The sequence below is a fragment of the Glandiceps talaboti genome, chromosome 8, assembly GCF_964340395.1.
Source record: "Glandiceps talaboti chromosome 8, keGlaTala1.1, whole genome shotgun sequence".
Taxonomy (NCBI): domain Eukaryota; kingdom Metazoa; phylum Hemichordata; class Enteropneusta; family Spengelidae; genus Glandiceps; species Glandiceps talaboti.
The window spans coordinates 17,409,667-17,425,871 of NC_135556.1; the positions used below are offsets into that span (position 1 = coordinate 17,409,667).

At 36.7% G+C, this 16,205-nt stretch overlaps 1 protein-coding gene across 1 annotated transcript in view; it reads left to right on the top strand.

The window, feature by feature from the left end:
* Window positions 1–10,291, top strand: part of LOC144439278 (uncharacterized) — a 47,608-nt gene extending 37,317 nt beyond the window's left edge. The window contains exons 2-3 of the mRNA XM_078128555.1: window positions 9,084–9,302; window positions 9,549–10,291. Coding sequence (XP_077984681.1) covers window positions 9,084–9,302; window positions 9,549–10,291 — 962 coding nt within the window. The remainder of the gene's footprint in view (window positions 1–9,083; window positions 9,303–9,548) is intronic.
* Window positions 10,292–16,205: the final 5,914 nt, after the last annotated feature.

Here is a 16,205-nt window from a genome sequence, read left to right on the forward strand (position 1 = left end):
GGCAACAATACACTCATCTACATATGCTGACTATTTTGTACATTATTGACCATTTGTTAATAATATGTCGTGGATTTAATCAATATTTCACGTTTGCCATAGCCTAACGAGATAAAGTCTGGTAGTTTATATATATTTCAAATTCGCATAACAAAGCGCGCCATAAATTATCGCATTTATTTATTTGTAACAAAAACTTACATGAATGGGAACCACACTGGCTAATCTCTGAATGGAAGGGTTAATTCCGAAACATCGTAGTTTCTTTTACCGTTTTCTTCGAACTAAGATCATTTTATTTTGCCATTTGTGTTTACTATGCATAGGGTCACACTTTATGCGGGAAGAAACGGGATTACTCAGGGAAGCGTATGTTGTTTTATAGCGTCAAACTGATCGGCACTCTTCTAACAATCATTGTATCGCATTGCTGCGAGTAAAAAAAAAAGATAATCAATTTTGGTTTAATTACATTAGATAGCAGAATAACACACATGGCCATATTGCTTTACACTGTCTTAAACATAAGTGGAACTAGAGGGAGTTTTGTCATCAACAAGATACCATCTCCCCTATATAAAATGAACTGAACATGTCATAAAAAGATTCGATTTCTGAACATTAGAGCAAATATCATAACTTTCAGCCACTGTCCACTTCCATTACTTTGTAACACCTCATCAGTGTTATTTCTTTTAACAATGTATCCTTTATCTCGAATAGCTATTGCCTTATCCATTAAAAGGGTGACTTGAACGCAAACAATAATATGGGATTGTTTTTATAATGACTTTTAAAAATAAAGGATGTCTGTAATCATTCGATTAAGAGTACAATATGTCTAGTATGTTTCATAGATAGTCCTATCTAATGAACTGTGAACATGTGTGGATAATACTAGATCTCAGGGTATATATTCCGCGCACTTTTTCGAGAGTTTAGCTTGCACATTATCTAACATTCGAAACATTAGACAGTCAATGATTTCACGAGCACGTTCCCTAACGCGAAGAGATGATAGCGTGTAAATTAATTTGTTTACTTTTGTGCAGATTAGAGAGGTATTGTTATTTCAGGGCATATGACACAATCATAATTATCGATGAATATGTAACTTTAGTCGATATTGATGTATCACCTGTGAAATTGAAGAATTTGTGATTATAACTCTTACCTGTCGACGGCTATAACCAGCAGAGAGTTTGTTGAAATGTACAGTGACATGGACTTTATGTAGCCAGCACCTATACATATAGTTTCGTTGAATGGCCAGTTTCGCATCATGTAGTACGTCAGATTAAACGGTGCTACTAAAACAGCTACTAAAAAATCAGAAAGGGCTAGGTTGGCGATAAGTAAATTCGGTACAGTCCTCATTTTGCGATATCTGAGTAAGATGAACACTAGTAGAACGTTGCCTATTCCGCATACAACTATCATCGAAGCATAGACCATACAGAGGAATACTTTAGCAGCGGGATGAACGGCTGCAATCGACGAGTTGTTGACGTTGTCATCATAAGGAAGGCAAAAGTTGTAATCATACCCATAACCGAGGTAGGCGAAGGCATAATCGCTTTCATTAAGTGTTGAATTAAGACAAGACTTCATCCTGTATGCTTGCATATAGTGGTCTGTCATCGCAGAACGCGTATGTTACAGTTGCTAAATGTAATACTCGCGTGGATGTGTGGTGTCTTCGCATCTGCCAGATGAGGAAAATGTTGATAAAGACCCTACAGCAGTTTTCCGATTACATAACAGGAGCCTGTCCACTCACATAGAAGATGTCGTGCAGTAATTGCTATAGTCACTTGACAATGTGTTCCAATCATTCGCACACCCCACTTTCATCATGATATTTCGGTGCGTTTTCTTTCCATGCTGGCGCTGTATTGTTTAGTATTAACACTCGAAAACACATCTCATCTTCGCATTGCAGTTTCTCTGTTCATTCTTCTTTTTATACTACCCAAACTGAGCCAATGTTGAAATATGAATCGTGTGCGACGTGTGGAAAACGTGGTAAAGATTGATAGGTGTTATTTTCAGCCGGATGGAGGCCAATTGGTCGTGAGTTGATTACGGCGTCAGAGAAATACTGCGCTTAGGTTACAGCGCGCCCTCAAATCAACAGTAATACTTTTTCCAAGCTGATGTGAACTGAATAACTTCCATTAGGGCAGCCAAATGAAAGCTTTTGGCACCCGTGCCTATGCAAACAGTGCATTGAAAGTAGAGGTATCTCTAAAAACTAAAATATTATTGTCAGGTGAAACTGTCATCAATATCCGATAATACGTCGAATGCCCGACTATGTGTTTACACAGTTTCAATTCTCGGTACCTGATATAAAATATTACTAAACTTACCGCGGTTTACATCCCAATGGTGGGATTTATGAGAATTGGGTTGCTATGTAAGCTTATATCATACATTCAACACAATCATCGGAATGACGTTGTTTGTGAAGTAAATAAAAAACCTATTATATTGTCAGAGTTCAGGGAGTATACACCCATCAAACTGTAATTGTACACATCACATTAAAAGATATCCAATATATGTAATTTCATTATTTAGACTCATTGAAAGACACGTTTTGAAAGTTTCCTGACATGATATAAAAATATAGTATACGGTATACCCTTATGCAATGTGTATATGTTATTTGCCAAATACCGTTCCATATCTTGCTGCGAGAGGTAATTTTTTCTGGTATAACGGAGAGCCGGAGGCGAGCCGTTATACCAGAAAAATTACCTCGACCAGCGAGATGTGGAACAGTATTTGGTAAATAACATACTTATACGTCACCTGCGACTATGAATTCATTTTTGAATGTCTAAAAATGCTGTTGCATTTTAAAATAAAATCACTTCCGCGTTATACTGTTGAGCGTAGTATCATGCACCTCTCTGATCTGCAACGCGGTTGTTTACATGTCAGCCTTAACTTTATCATCCAATCAGAGTGCGCGTTTGCTCAGTAGTATGACGTAATGTTTACTATTTGCATATCACTCAGCGATATATTCAAACTTATAACCATCAGCTGAAAAATGAGTGCGTCTTTGTTTTGCGTACTGTATTCCATTAAATGTACATAGATGTTCGTGATATGCTTTGTTGTTCTAGTTAAGCAAAAATTACACCCTCTGTGGTGGTAATTTTCATATCCTTCATAAATTTAGGAATTCATGTTTACGATCGCGTGACGACCGTGCGTTCGCCGTCACTGGACTTTCACGGTTGTGTGTGGAATTTTTGACTATTTCCCTGTGACATGAAAAGTACAGTTCAAAGACTTGTTACAATGTATACAACGGTGATATTTTGTTCAATTGACAACAAATTTGACACTGGAAATGCTGGTTATAGCTCGATCTCTAGTTGTCTGCTAGATTTATTTACAAGGGGACGTGCAGTGATCACGTGATACAACAAGCAAAAATACGGCTGTTGGTGAAAAATACGCCTGTGTATCTGCAGGGCTCTCGACCAATCAGAATGCAAGATTGGTGACAGGTGACGTATAAATATCTTTACACAACATTTATAGCTGCAGGGAATGTAGCATCCACTCTTATTGTTTGAATAAATCATAAAGCGTCAGTATAAATATTTTGTTTTGACATTAACATCGGGATGGTATCCCCTGTTCTGGTTGTGGCCCACGCCGAAAGTTGATATATTTGTGGGGAAATGAAGGATTTCCAAAGTATATTTCCAAAGCTGCATATTTTTTCCCACTGTTTACACAAAACCATTGTCTAAGAGCGACAGTATCGTTGTTCTTGACACTGAAGTGTGGCCACGTCACAGCAGATCATGTACTAGTCCTGCTTGCATACTGAGTAATCCGGGACTCGATTCTGACAATTGTCCCTCCTATCTTCGTCCTGCAAAGAGCCAGCCGTAAAACACGGGCTTACTAAAAATGCCGGTATAACTAAGGAATAAAATCGCCCAGTGGTCAAATATTAGCAATAAATCGATTATTTAGTCTGTTCATCTTGACTGCAAAAATTCCACTGCGGGTTACCAAAACTCTTGAAATCGGAACTTTTCAAGTTCTACCGTAAATTGAATCACAGCTCTTTCGTACGTCGGCGCAAGTGTCTCTGGGTAATTATTCATCTCACTCAACGATATCAAATATGGTGGTGTTAACGAGGGTTTTTTGAATGTTGCAATTCGAACTTGAAAAGGTCCGATTTCGACGCTTTTTGTGATCTGAGCAGGGAATGCTACCGTCAAAGGAATGGAAAAGGTGTAGATATTCGATCGATTGCTAATATTTGATCTTTGGGTAGGCAATTCTCTTGCAATTGGTGCGCATACATTTTGCTTTCGGTGTCGTAATACGCCTTGTACATTGCTCTTTGCATGACGGTGTTTACAGTCAAGTCAGTAATATAGACTCATGCACCGTTGGTAAGCAGGACTAATCATGTACATACATCCTGCTACAAAACCTAGTATAACGTCAGACTCTACACAGATAAATTTAACTCATCACTGTACATAATAAACAACATTATATTCTGTTTCTGCACTTTATTAGTAAATGGTATCGAGCAGGTTAGAAGGATATAAAAAATTAATAATTGAACAGATATTCAAATGCAGGGTCCAATTGATAATTTTCTTTTCAATTTTGTTTTCCCTGAGGAAGGGTAATGAAATCGGATAATGTATAACCGGGGAATACTGTGCAGAATCTGCGAAGATAGTGCTCGTTTGACCCTAAGTTATTAGTTGAGGATGTTTGTTGAGCATGTTAAGTAGATAAATTCTACCCGACTTCTCAAGGCACTGTACTGGGTTCCCTAACGTAAGCAAAACACTGATTTTAACGACTTCCTATTGAGACTTCAGTGAATGTTATAAATTAATTTACTATCCACCTCAACATCAAGCAGTTAAAGCCCCTGTAGGCAATTGATATATCAAGCCGATTTTATAAAGGTACAAAATATAGAGGTGTGGCATGACCTATCCAACTGAAATCGTTATGCGCCCACATAAAAGGACTCCCTGCAAACTCCCAATAGATATGGCACTGTGTGCTACGTATAAGGCAGTTAAAAGCTCTCGCTAACATGAGATATCACAAAAACTCTGATGTAGCTATGGCATTTAACTGTACAGCTAGAGTCTTTATTCACTTCTAGTACCCCCCCCCCCCCTTCAACCTTTCCTGCAAACTCACGTCTGACGGAAAAGAAACTTTAAGATAATACAGTAAGAAGCTTAAGAGATAACGTAATTGATGCAGATTCAAAATTCATTAGGAATATCATTTTTGGCTATTAGTCTTGTAGTAGGTTATATGTATCTCTAAAATGCTTATAGATACCATAATATTAAGTACTTATTATTATTAAAACGAAGTGGTCTTCAGAAATTAATGTAACCGAAACCGTCAACCATGTTTTCATACTTGCACAGTCAGTTTGTTGACCGAATTCTGAAACAAATGGTGTTGAGTGTTAATGAGCTGATGATGTGACTATTCATGTAATTTGTATTTTTAGATGTTGGAGATGCAGACGAGATATAATTATATAATTAGGTAGGCATCGTCTCTTGTACAAAACATTTGCTCGACATAGTGACGTATAAATGACTAGAGGTATCAGCTGTGTGTGACGTCATAAGGACCGGTCGACCCCCTCTAGATAAAATTAACCCAACATCTTTAATTAACTATGGGAGCGATGTGTCTATCCCTTTCCATGAGCCATTTCCCTTCCCTTGGTCACTGAAAGAAAAACAACCGTCATGCGCAATGCTAATCATGTATATAATGGAAAGTGTATAATGGAAAGAATCCAACAATCTTATTTAAAACTAGGTGACAAATCTCTGCCTGGGACGTATGGACAATCTTTATAACGCAGTGGCGACTATTGTCACAGTGTGGTTTATATACAAGTAACAAAAGCAGAAACGTAAAATCCTAATCCGTAGATCTTTGAGGTGCACCTACACATCACAGTTCCTGACATCTATTACCGCAAATGGTTTAGAAAAATATTTCAAATGGCTGTACGTTTTATCAATGTGTAAATAAACTGCTTATCGAAAATTCAATTTTCAAAGAATTGCATTGTGTATACCCCATCTGTGTTGGTAGACCATATTTATTCAATTAAACTTTTGTTCCAAACACAACTTGAAAAATTTATCTGAAATTGTCGACTGCACACCTCAGTCTTTGTCAACAGATTGACCCACTATTCAGTACACGTGACCTTACGGACACGCGAGCCTAACAAGGGGTCATAGGTGCCTGGAAGTTTAAAGGAAGAACAGCTAGCTTTCAAAGATCTGAAGCAGGACGATGACATCCAGATCTTACCTGCATATAAGGGGGGGGGGGCGTACTGTAGTAGTTCTGAATACAGTGGACTAGTGACAGCGCTACTTTATCTCAAACTGGGCAAGAGGGACCCTACGACCAAGTACAAGAAAGAGCTGGTTTCAGTATTACAACAACTGGAAGAGGGTGGGTTAAACAGAGTCCAATACGGACAACTGTACCCTACTTCAAAGACTCCTCCCAAGTGTTATAGGCAACCAAATGTTCATAAACAGACTATTCCTCTTCGACCCATCGTCAGTAGTGTAGGCTCCATAACGAACAGCTGTGCAACATTTCTGGCTGGTATTCTATATCCACTGGTTGGCAAGTCTATTCATCAAGTCATCAATTCCCAACAATTTGTAGGTGCCATCAGGAAGGAAAAGGTCGACCTTGATGAGGAGTAACTGCTTTCTTCACCTCAGTACCAATTGACAAAACATTGGATGTGATACTACGCAGACTACAAGAGGACACCACCCTTAGTCAGCGAACCAGTTTGTCACTCTACCCAGACAAATGGTTAAGTTACTTAATGTGTGTCTGAAGTGTACTTTATATAATACTGTGTATGTGATGGAGTGTTTTACCAGCAAATCCATGGTGCAGCCATGGGGTCACCTGTTTTCCACCATAGTTTGTAATCTGTACATGGAACAATTAGAACAACGTGCCATAGAAACAGCTCCCATCCTTCGTTATGGTGGTACAGATACGTGGATGATACATACACAAAACTTAAGAAATGCCACTCACAAGATCTTAAGACAGTCTTGACCCAGACAAGTTCACCACCGAAGATGAGCAGGGCAGGTCATTGGCTTTCCTAGACTCGCTCACAGTGATTCAGGATGATGTCTCTTTAAAAATCAAAATCTACCCCAAACCCATACAGACCAGTACCTCAATTTTGATTCCAACCACCCACTACAGCACAAACTAGGTGTGATCCGGACGCCTCATCAGATACCAGATACGGTGATCACCTATAACTCAGATCGCCAAGAAGAAAAGACCCACATTAACCAGGCACTGTATAGGTGTAGGTACCCGAAGTGGACAGTAGATAATGTCACAGTATACGTAGTAGTCATACAACTTCAGAAGCCTAAAACCAACCGTAAGAAGGAACAACCTAGTAATGGATCAGTGGTCCTACCTTACTTCAAGGACACTTCAGAGGCATTAAAAAGGATCTTTGCTACTAACGGTATAAATACCTGCATTAAGCCCAGAAAAACCTTGCGGCAATTATTGGTGTCCCCAAAGGACAAGACAAAAAAGGAAAATGTGTGTGAAGTGATCTATGGAATTCCTTGCCAGGGCCAGACCGACACAGGCCAATGTCAAGAATCATACATAGGGGAGACAGAGAGATCACTCAAAACTAGATTTTTGGAGCATAGAAGAACTAGTTCCAGCACATCAGAAGTCCCCCCCCCCCAGCACATCCACATCGAATCACCAGGACATTTCGTCGACATAAACAATGTAAATATCCTTGGGGATAACTTCCAGGCACCTATGGCCCCTTATTAGGCTCGCGTGTTCGTATGGTCACGTGTACTGAATAGTGGGTCACTCTGTTGACAAAGACTGAAGTGTGCAGTGGAAAATGTCAGGTAAATTTTTCAAGCTGTGTTTGGAACAAAAACTAAATTGAATCCTCACCCATATAACTATTATTGCACATTTTGAATTACAGCATAAATGGTAATGTCAAGGGTGCATTTACCATTGTATAGAGTAATTTTTCTTTTTGTAAGCTTGCTTAAGCGCTTGTAGATCATTCTTTTACACGATTATTAGGATTTATTGCCAGTACCAGTTATTTCTACTGCCATTTTTCAAATTCAGAAACTAGGTGAGGATGATAAAGTTCATAAAAGATCCCATATCAAATCTACTTCTTGCTGCAGAATAGCTTACCTCTGTGGTGGGCCCATTCGTCACTCCGTATACTCCAAGCAGATAATTGACCATTTAAATTTCTTTACCAGAATCAAGTTTTAACTTGTCCAGCTTCCATAAATTTGTTAACGAATATAACTCCAAATAAATACTAGTAATCTTTATTAAACGACTAAGGTGTAAATTCACATCGCATTTGGCATTTGTTTATCGAACATGAACAAGGTCCACCAAAGATGTCTGACACTAGAACCATACTCGTAATGTGTAGAGTTGTATATTAAGAGTGTTCATGTATGAAGCATTTGTTTTCTGACAAATGTCTTATAGACAACTATTACCAAAGATGTCTAGCTGGACGTAGAGAATGTGGAACATAGCAGTGGGTGGTTTTATGATTTGTTATGTAGTTTATTATTTGTTATGTATAATTACTTCGTGAGTGTCTGCAGTGTCAAACATCTGTACCCACGTCTATTTATCATAAAATATCATAAGAATAAAGACCAACTGAGAGAAGTGCAGAAAGAAATAAAACGTGTCATAAAGATTGAGAAGGAGAAATATAAGCGGAAAGTAGAGGAAAAGTTTATTGGAAATGATATGAGACGTGTGTGGGCTTCAATGAAACTAATGAGTGGTTATACCAGGAAATTTGAACTCTTCTGTACCAAAGACATCACTTGACTATGTGAACGATCTCAATTGTTTCTATAATAGGTTTGACTGTCATGATTTTAGTCAAGAACTTACAGACTTGAAGACTATATGTAATAATTGTGCATCGGTTTTTATTGTCCCAGTCCCTAAGAAGAGCACTGTGACGTGCATGAATGACCTACGTCCTGTTGCTCTAACGTCAGCTCTTATGAAGGTGTGCGAACGCATTGTCCTTAAACAACTGAATTCCCTGGTGTCAAATTTCACAGATCCTCTACAGTTTGCATACAGACAAAACAGAAGTACTGATGATGCTGTCCTATTTGCATTGCATAGGATCTATTCACATTTAGATAAGGCAGGTAACTCAGTCCGTATAATGTTTTTTGATTTTTCAAGCGCATTCAATACCATCCAACCACATCTGCTGGGTAGGAAATTAATGTGAATGAATATACCAGCTTCTATGATTACACGGGTTATCGATTATCTCACGAATAGGGCCCAATATGTTAGATTTCATTCACTGACATCAAATGATATTAATTCAAGTACAGGAGCCCCACAGGGTACAGTATTAGCACCTTTTCTGTTCACATTATACACAGCCGATCATAGATCTTCAGTGCAAACATGCCCTCTAATCAAATTTGCTGATGACTCTGCCATGATTGGGTTACTAGATGATGATGTTGACGACATCAACTACCTTCATCAAATTGATCGCTTTGTTGCATATTGTGACCAAAACCACCTAATATTAAATGTTGCTAAGACCAAGGAAATGGTAATTGATTTTCGCAAAAGGCGGGGTGATCCCAGCTTAGTCTCGATTAAGGGTGTTGAGGTAGCCAGAGTTGACAATTATCAGTACTTGGGGCTTGGCTTAGACTGTAAACTAAATTGGCAACACCATATTGATATTCTTTCCAAGAAGCTTAACTCTAGGTTGTACTGTTTAAGAAAGTTGCGGTCTTTTAATGTTAATCAGGATATACTTTCATTGTTTTATGGAGCTGTCATAAATAGTGTTATAAGTTACTGCATTGTTTGCTGGGGTGGAAATATTACACAACAAAATAAGAGGAGGTTGGATAAATTGATCAGTAAAGCAGGAAATGTCATTGGAAAGAAACAACTTAAGGCAGACGAAGTCTTACACGAGCGGATGACAGACAAGGTGTTGCCCATAATGAGGGATGAAACAAACCCACTGAGACAAGAAATCAATGTCAGGAGAATTGATAGGAGTGGTAGATTTAGACAGTTAGCTTCTCGTACTACCCGTTATCATAATTCATTTATACCTCAAGCCATCACACTCCTTAACAAAACTTTTAATAGAAACTAATGTATCGGTCTGTATTGTTAATGTATATTTATATTTCTTTCAATTGCTACACATATTGTTTTAGATTATGTTATTCATAACAACACTGTAATACATGTACATTTTACTGTTTTTGATAATCTTTCGTAGCAGATAACCCAATTACCCTAAAAGGGACTCAATAAAGTGTTATCTTATCTTATCTTATCTTATCTTATCTATATTTCCATACACCCTATACAACATTTTTACAGCTGCATATAATATACAATCAATACTGCTGAAGATGTATATTACAAACAACAATTATTATAGCTTCAATAATTAATTGTGATACAGCAAATTACACTTACTGCATAGACATAATATATAGTAATTTGTCGCAAAACAACATAGTTACAGGGAACTGGAATCACTCACATTTTGGATTTCGAAATTACATCATCATAAAATACCCATGTCAGATCGTATATTGATGTCATGCTGAATAATTCTCGTTATGAAAGTCGATTTTCTCAGATATATGGTATGTTACGTGATATTGGAGGAAGAACAAACGTCTCAAGAAAATGACATTTTATGAGGAAATGTGCAATACTATACATAGTTTGTTACGTGGTAGCCTTCCGTCTGAGATGTAATTGCCATGTTTGTACACACATGATTGTATGATATATATATAGATGGGATTGACTTTTGTGATGGCATGGCGTCCATGGAGGATTACAAAAATCGCTATGAAAAAATGACGGTAAATGGCACTTGTTTGTCCGCCTTTGTTCATGAATAGATTTTCCCTTAAAATATTAATATCTGCTGTTTATTATCAACGTAGCAGTCTGGAGATATATGTGTTACCAGGGTAACACTTCCACATAACAATATTTTATTCATTTTAATGCTGAATCACTGCATAATATGGTCTCATTTTGATGTTCACAACAGAGGTTCTCGTTAATTAATTAAAACCATATACAAGAGCTTTTACCTGATGATGTCTACTTTGTTAAGCCTCATATAACGATTTACCATATAAACTATTTTGTGAGCCTTGACAGGAGATGAGATACAGGTTTACCCTGGAATGTTCCAACTACAAATACAAACCCTACACAGATTCAAAAATGAGCCCTCAAAATATCACATTTTAAACACAAACTGATCGAAAGTCCAACCCTTACTATGGGAGAACCCATCCCCAGAGTTTTACATCATCTTTATGTATCTTTCCAGTTGTCAACACATTGAGTATATTGACAGAAGCTACCCATTGTATATTCAATATACGCAAAATATCAGTGTTCATAAACCAAGTAAGTGCTGATATCGATTACGTATAATGATGACTTTATCATTCTATGAACCCTGGTATTTTCAAGACATTGGAAAGGAAAGGAAAGCTCACTGTTTTCGCTACGTTTACCTAAATGTGTGTCAGTTGGCAAAAATATCTCTAGAGCTAATGTCAAGAGAAAACTGATTGTCCATCTTTAGCAAGTAAATGCACAAAAGCAGCAGCATTTTTCATTTTCAGCGTTGAGCTCTATCAATATTCATTACTCACTGAAACAAATACAAACATACTTCCAACAGGTAACAGACAGTTTTATTTATTCCGCTTAACGTTTCTAAAGAATTACATAGAAATACATAATGTGAATTGATGGACAAGGTTAGAACACATAACACGATGATAAAATGCATACCAAACATGAAAAGATAATCAGCACCAAAAATATCCGACATTTGGCCTAAAAATTGTTTGGTTCCGGTTACCCGACTCCACCCAGTTTTTCACTGCCGACCCCAAACTATTTTTATGTATTCGAGAAAAATAATAAAATCGAGAAAATTGTGAATCTCGCAAGAAATAGTGGATGCGGAAACTGACAACTTAAAGAGACAATATAAAACTGTTCTTCCAATCTGTAATGGCTGTACATCTGATGAGAAGAAACCAATAACACAGAGACTATATGGAAAACAACGGAAATCCTAACTACCTGAACTAGACACACATATGAACAAATATTTTATTTTTTTAAATCTACCTACCCACCTATTCTAAAATTGAGCGTAATTGGAATCATACATTCGTTTTAGGCCTTAGCACCCGAACGATTATGTACAGCAAATATTTAGAAGTATTGGGCGCACTCACACGCACCCTTCTCCAAATATGCCATTTTGTAAATCATACCTTTAAAAGTTATCAGTATAATACAAGAATGGAAAATTAAAGCAAATCTTCTTTGTGACTCAAAGTAAATTGACATCCTTATTAATACCATCTGAGCCGTTACATGGATAATATTTGTATTTCAATCATATATTTGTAATATATATATATATATATATATATATATATATATATATATATATATATATATATATATATATATATATATATATATATATATATATATATATATAGTGTTTCAAAATGTTTTGCTTACGGTAAAATACATTGCCTGCCACCTCAAAAACTAATTCGGAAATTTAGTTAATCCTCTATAATGATTCTTTAAAAAAAATCATATATAAATCTTACCGCTTCAAACCATACATATCAAAATTTTTCAAATATTTGACAAATATTTGAAAAAGCATGTGCATGATACAAATACAAGTATATCGTACACGTGTAGGTACAGACTATTGTAGAAACGCTAGTAACGGTAGATAACAAGTTTAACAAATGCTGAATGTATTGTCCTGTCTTTTATGAGCACTTCAGCACACGCACATGAGGAAGGTAAAATGATTACATGTATTACAATGAACTTTATATTTCCCTGATAAATTTTTTTCAACGATATCTATAGAATATACTTTATCCTCATTTATTACACATTAATAAACATCCTTCTAGAATCTGTTATTGGTCAGAATTGAGCCACTTGACCTGGCCTCAAAATACTAGTATCCACACGCGATCAGAGACTATACAGTATACTCACTACGCGCGCGGAGTCCATTGCCCGCTTGCGTCGTTCTGTTATGTGCAAGACCCGGTATAAATGTCGAAATGCCCATGCACTTAATCTAATTGTATTGACGTGTTCACAAATATAGTAAATACAGCTCAAATAGAAGTTGACTCTAATATGTCTAATTTAATACGATAACGAATAGGTGTAAGGTGCTAGTGGCGCATGACACGCTTAAGTAAAGGATGAACTTACGACGGATCGTACAAGATTAATTGATGTTGTATAACAGCATCAAAGAAGAAACACATGTCACTCTAATGTGATGGTAGAATGGTAATGGAAGTAACTAATACTTATGGTGTGTATATATATATATACTTTAATGTTTAGAGTATCCAGTTGGAAATCTGCAGGTTCGGGTCTAGTCACTGCCGCCATTTGTTTCTGAATGGCTAAAGTCCTTGGGCAAGATTTGAACCACGATTGTGTGCCAGTCACCCTAGTTGTATAATTAGGGACCTGAGAGGATAAAGGTTACCATGTGAATGTTTTAACCCTATGCGCACAGACGCTGCAAGGGATTGATTGTATAGCATCACCAGGGAGTTGAGGAAGTACAAAGGGCCTTGCCGCTATAGATCTTTGTCAGGGCTAATGGGCTTTGTGTAGACAGTGACAGAAATTGCTGTATAAAACACATTATTGTTATAGTTTTAATTTAGTATTTAAAAAGATGAAGTTAATTTCAACATGAGAAATGATGCACGATATGGAAGTTGCCACAATACTTTTGAACATGACAGACGCATTGAAGTGAATGTAGTTATTTTGAATTAGATTCTACTCGGCGACGAGTCGTATTTGTGTCGTTTTAATTTGACAGGTCGTGTCAAATTTAATTGTCTATCGACTTTAATATTAGTTAATGCAATAAATTGGAATAAGCGTTAAATTTGTCATGTACCTAACTTAATAATTAGATTACCTTTATTCCTGGCCTAACATAAACAATAATCGTCATTCTCGGATGCCGTGCGTCCCGTACACTGAAGGCAAGGCCTGTGTGATGAGACATAAGAGTCTATGTCGGAAGGAGTTTTCAAAATGTGATATATTAGTATTAAATGAACAAGGAACACCCAATCTGATACGAATAATTTCATTCAAAGGTTGTATACAAACAGGAAAATTGAAACTGGACATTCAAGAAATGAATCTTTTTTGTAGAAATATTTGACGCAAGATGTACTTCATACGCTGTCATTGCTCATCATATAACAGTCGCAATGAATGCCCAGTGTAATAAAAATACTTCAATATTACAATTATTGCCCATCCTTGGTCTAACGCTCGACTAAACTTCGTATTGGGTTTCATCATTATCTCCGTAAAATTGCTAATCTGCCAGTTTTCTTTTGATTTGATAGTATGTAGAATAATTAAAACTAAACTATAATCCAAGAGTTACAGTGCTTGCTCTGATTTGACCGATTTAGAGTGCGTTTGTCGTCTAGATGTCTGTTGGTAAATCCTAAATAAATTGATTTAGTTTTCATGCAGACTACAAAACGCAAACGACATCTAAGAAGGTAACATGGATCCTTAGAGTCACAATGACAGTCTCCTGAATCAAGGACACAGTACATTGCACGGTACAAATTTAATACAATAGCGCGAAGTAACTCTTCTATTTTAACTCCTCTGTTGAGCACAATGGACTCTCATCAAAAGTCCACAATACATAGCATGTATGTGTCTTATCAAAATAAATATGTTTATATCCCTAGCAAACTAATACAGAAATGACAAGTCTATGATGTTTTGTATGTACTGTTGAAATGTGTAGTAATAGAACTTGCGTCATATTCTTATTGAGGTTAGTGGTCGGACAATAACGCTGATTCTATGTTACCCCATTAATAGTCAAATGCCCTTAAAACTCAACTATTGATGCATTAAAAACAAAGACATTGATTGACTACATCGATTTCTCAGGTGTGCAGTCACTGTTCAATATTCCCTCTTACTGTATTCATTCACTTGAATTCACCACATATCTTGTCCGATTATTTTAGTGACAAAAAACATTCTACGAGACTCTGTCATCGTCAACATTTTTACCCGTACCATGCGAGAACGAATTCTGGTCAGTTTGCTATATCATTCGTAGGTGCAAACATGACATTCCTGTTCAAATCAGAGCGTAAACTTCTCCCCATCTTTGAAATCTTTGAAACAATATTTAATAGTCTAAAAACAGTACAAGTGATTAAATTGTAAACGTAGAGAGGTATAGACTTTTCGTTTGTTGTGTATACTTTTCATGTATTAAAAAAAAGACTTTAATTTTGTGTGTACATTTATTTTCTAGTTATGCATGTATTTCCGTCTCATCGATGACCGCGAACCCTCTCTTTGGTACCATTCACAATGTACAATGCCAGGGGTCAGGCTAGGCTAGCTGTAGGGTATTTCTTGACTCCCCATTTACCCTTCTCTCTTTTGTTTTTTTTGGTCCCATTATTTTGTAATCATTTATACATACCTGCACCCTAAATGGCTGTAATTTTGATATATTTGTTTTTCAATGTTTACCTGTCCATGATCTCATGATGAGCACAGTTAATCGTCTACGCACATTTGCCGTTCTGAGGTTGGATTTCTGATGTTTTCCACATGACATGAACCATACAACTCAAGTTCAAATTCAATGGAAATTGCAGTGACCACATACACGCACGTATGCGTGATATAACAAAAGTAGGATGTTTTGGTGAAAAATTAATGTGGCATATCTGGTGAACTCATGATTGGGGACAGGTGACGTATAAGATAAAAATAGTAATGCAAACTGTTTCATAGAAATACAAAAGAAGGTAAAGAAAAATACCACATGAAAAGTATATTATCATAATTATTAACAAACACTCTTTTGTGATGAGTAACATCTCGGCATCAAAAAACATGTTGAAAACCAGGATATTGGATATCTTCACTACGGA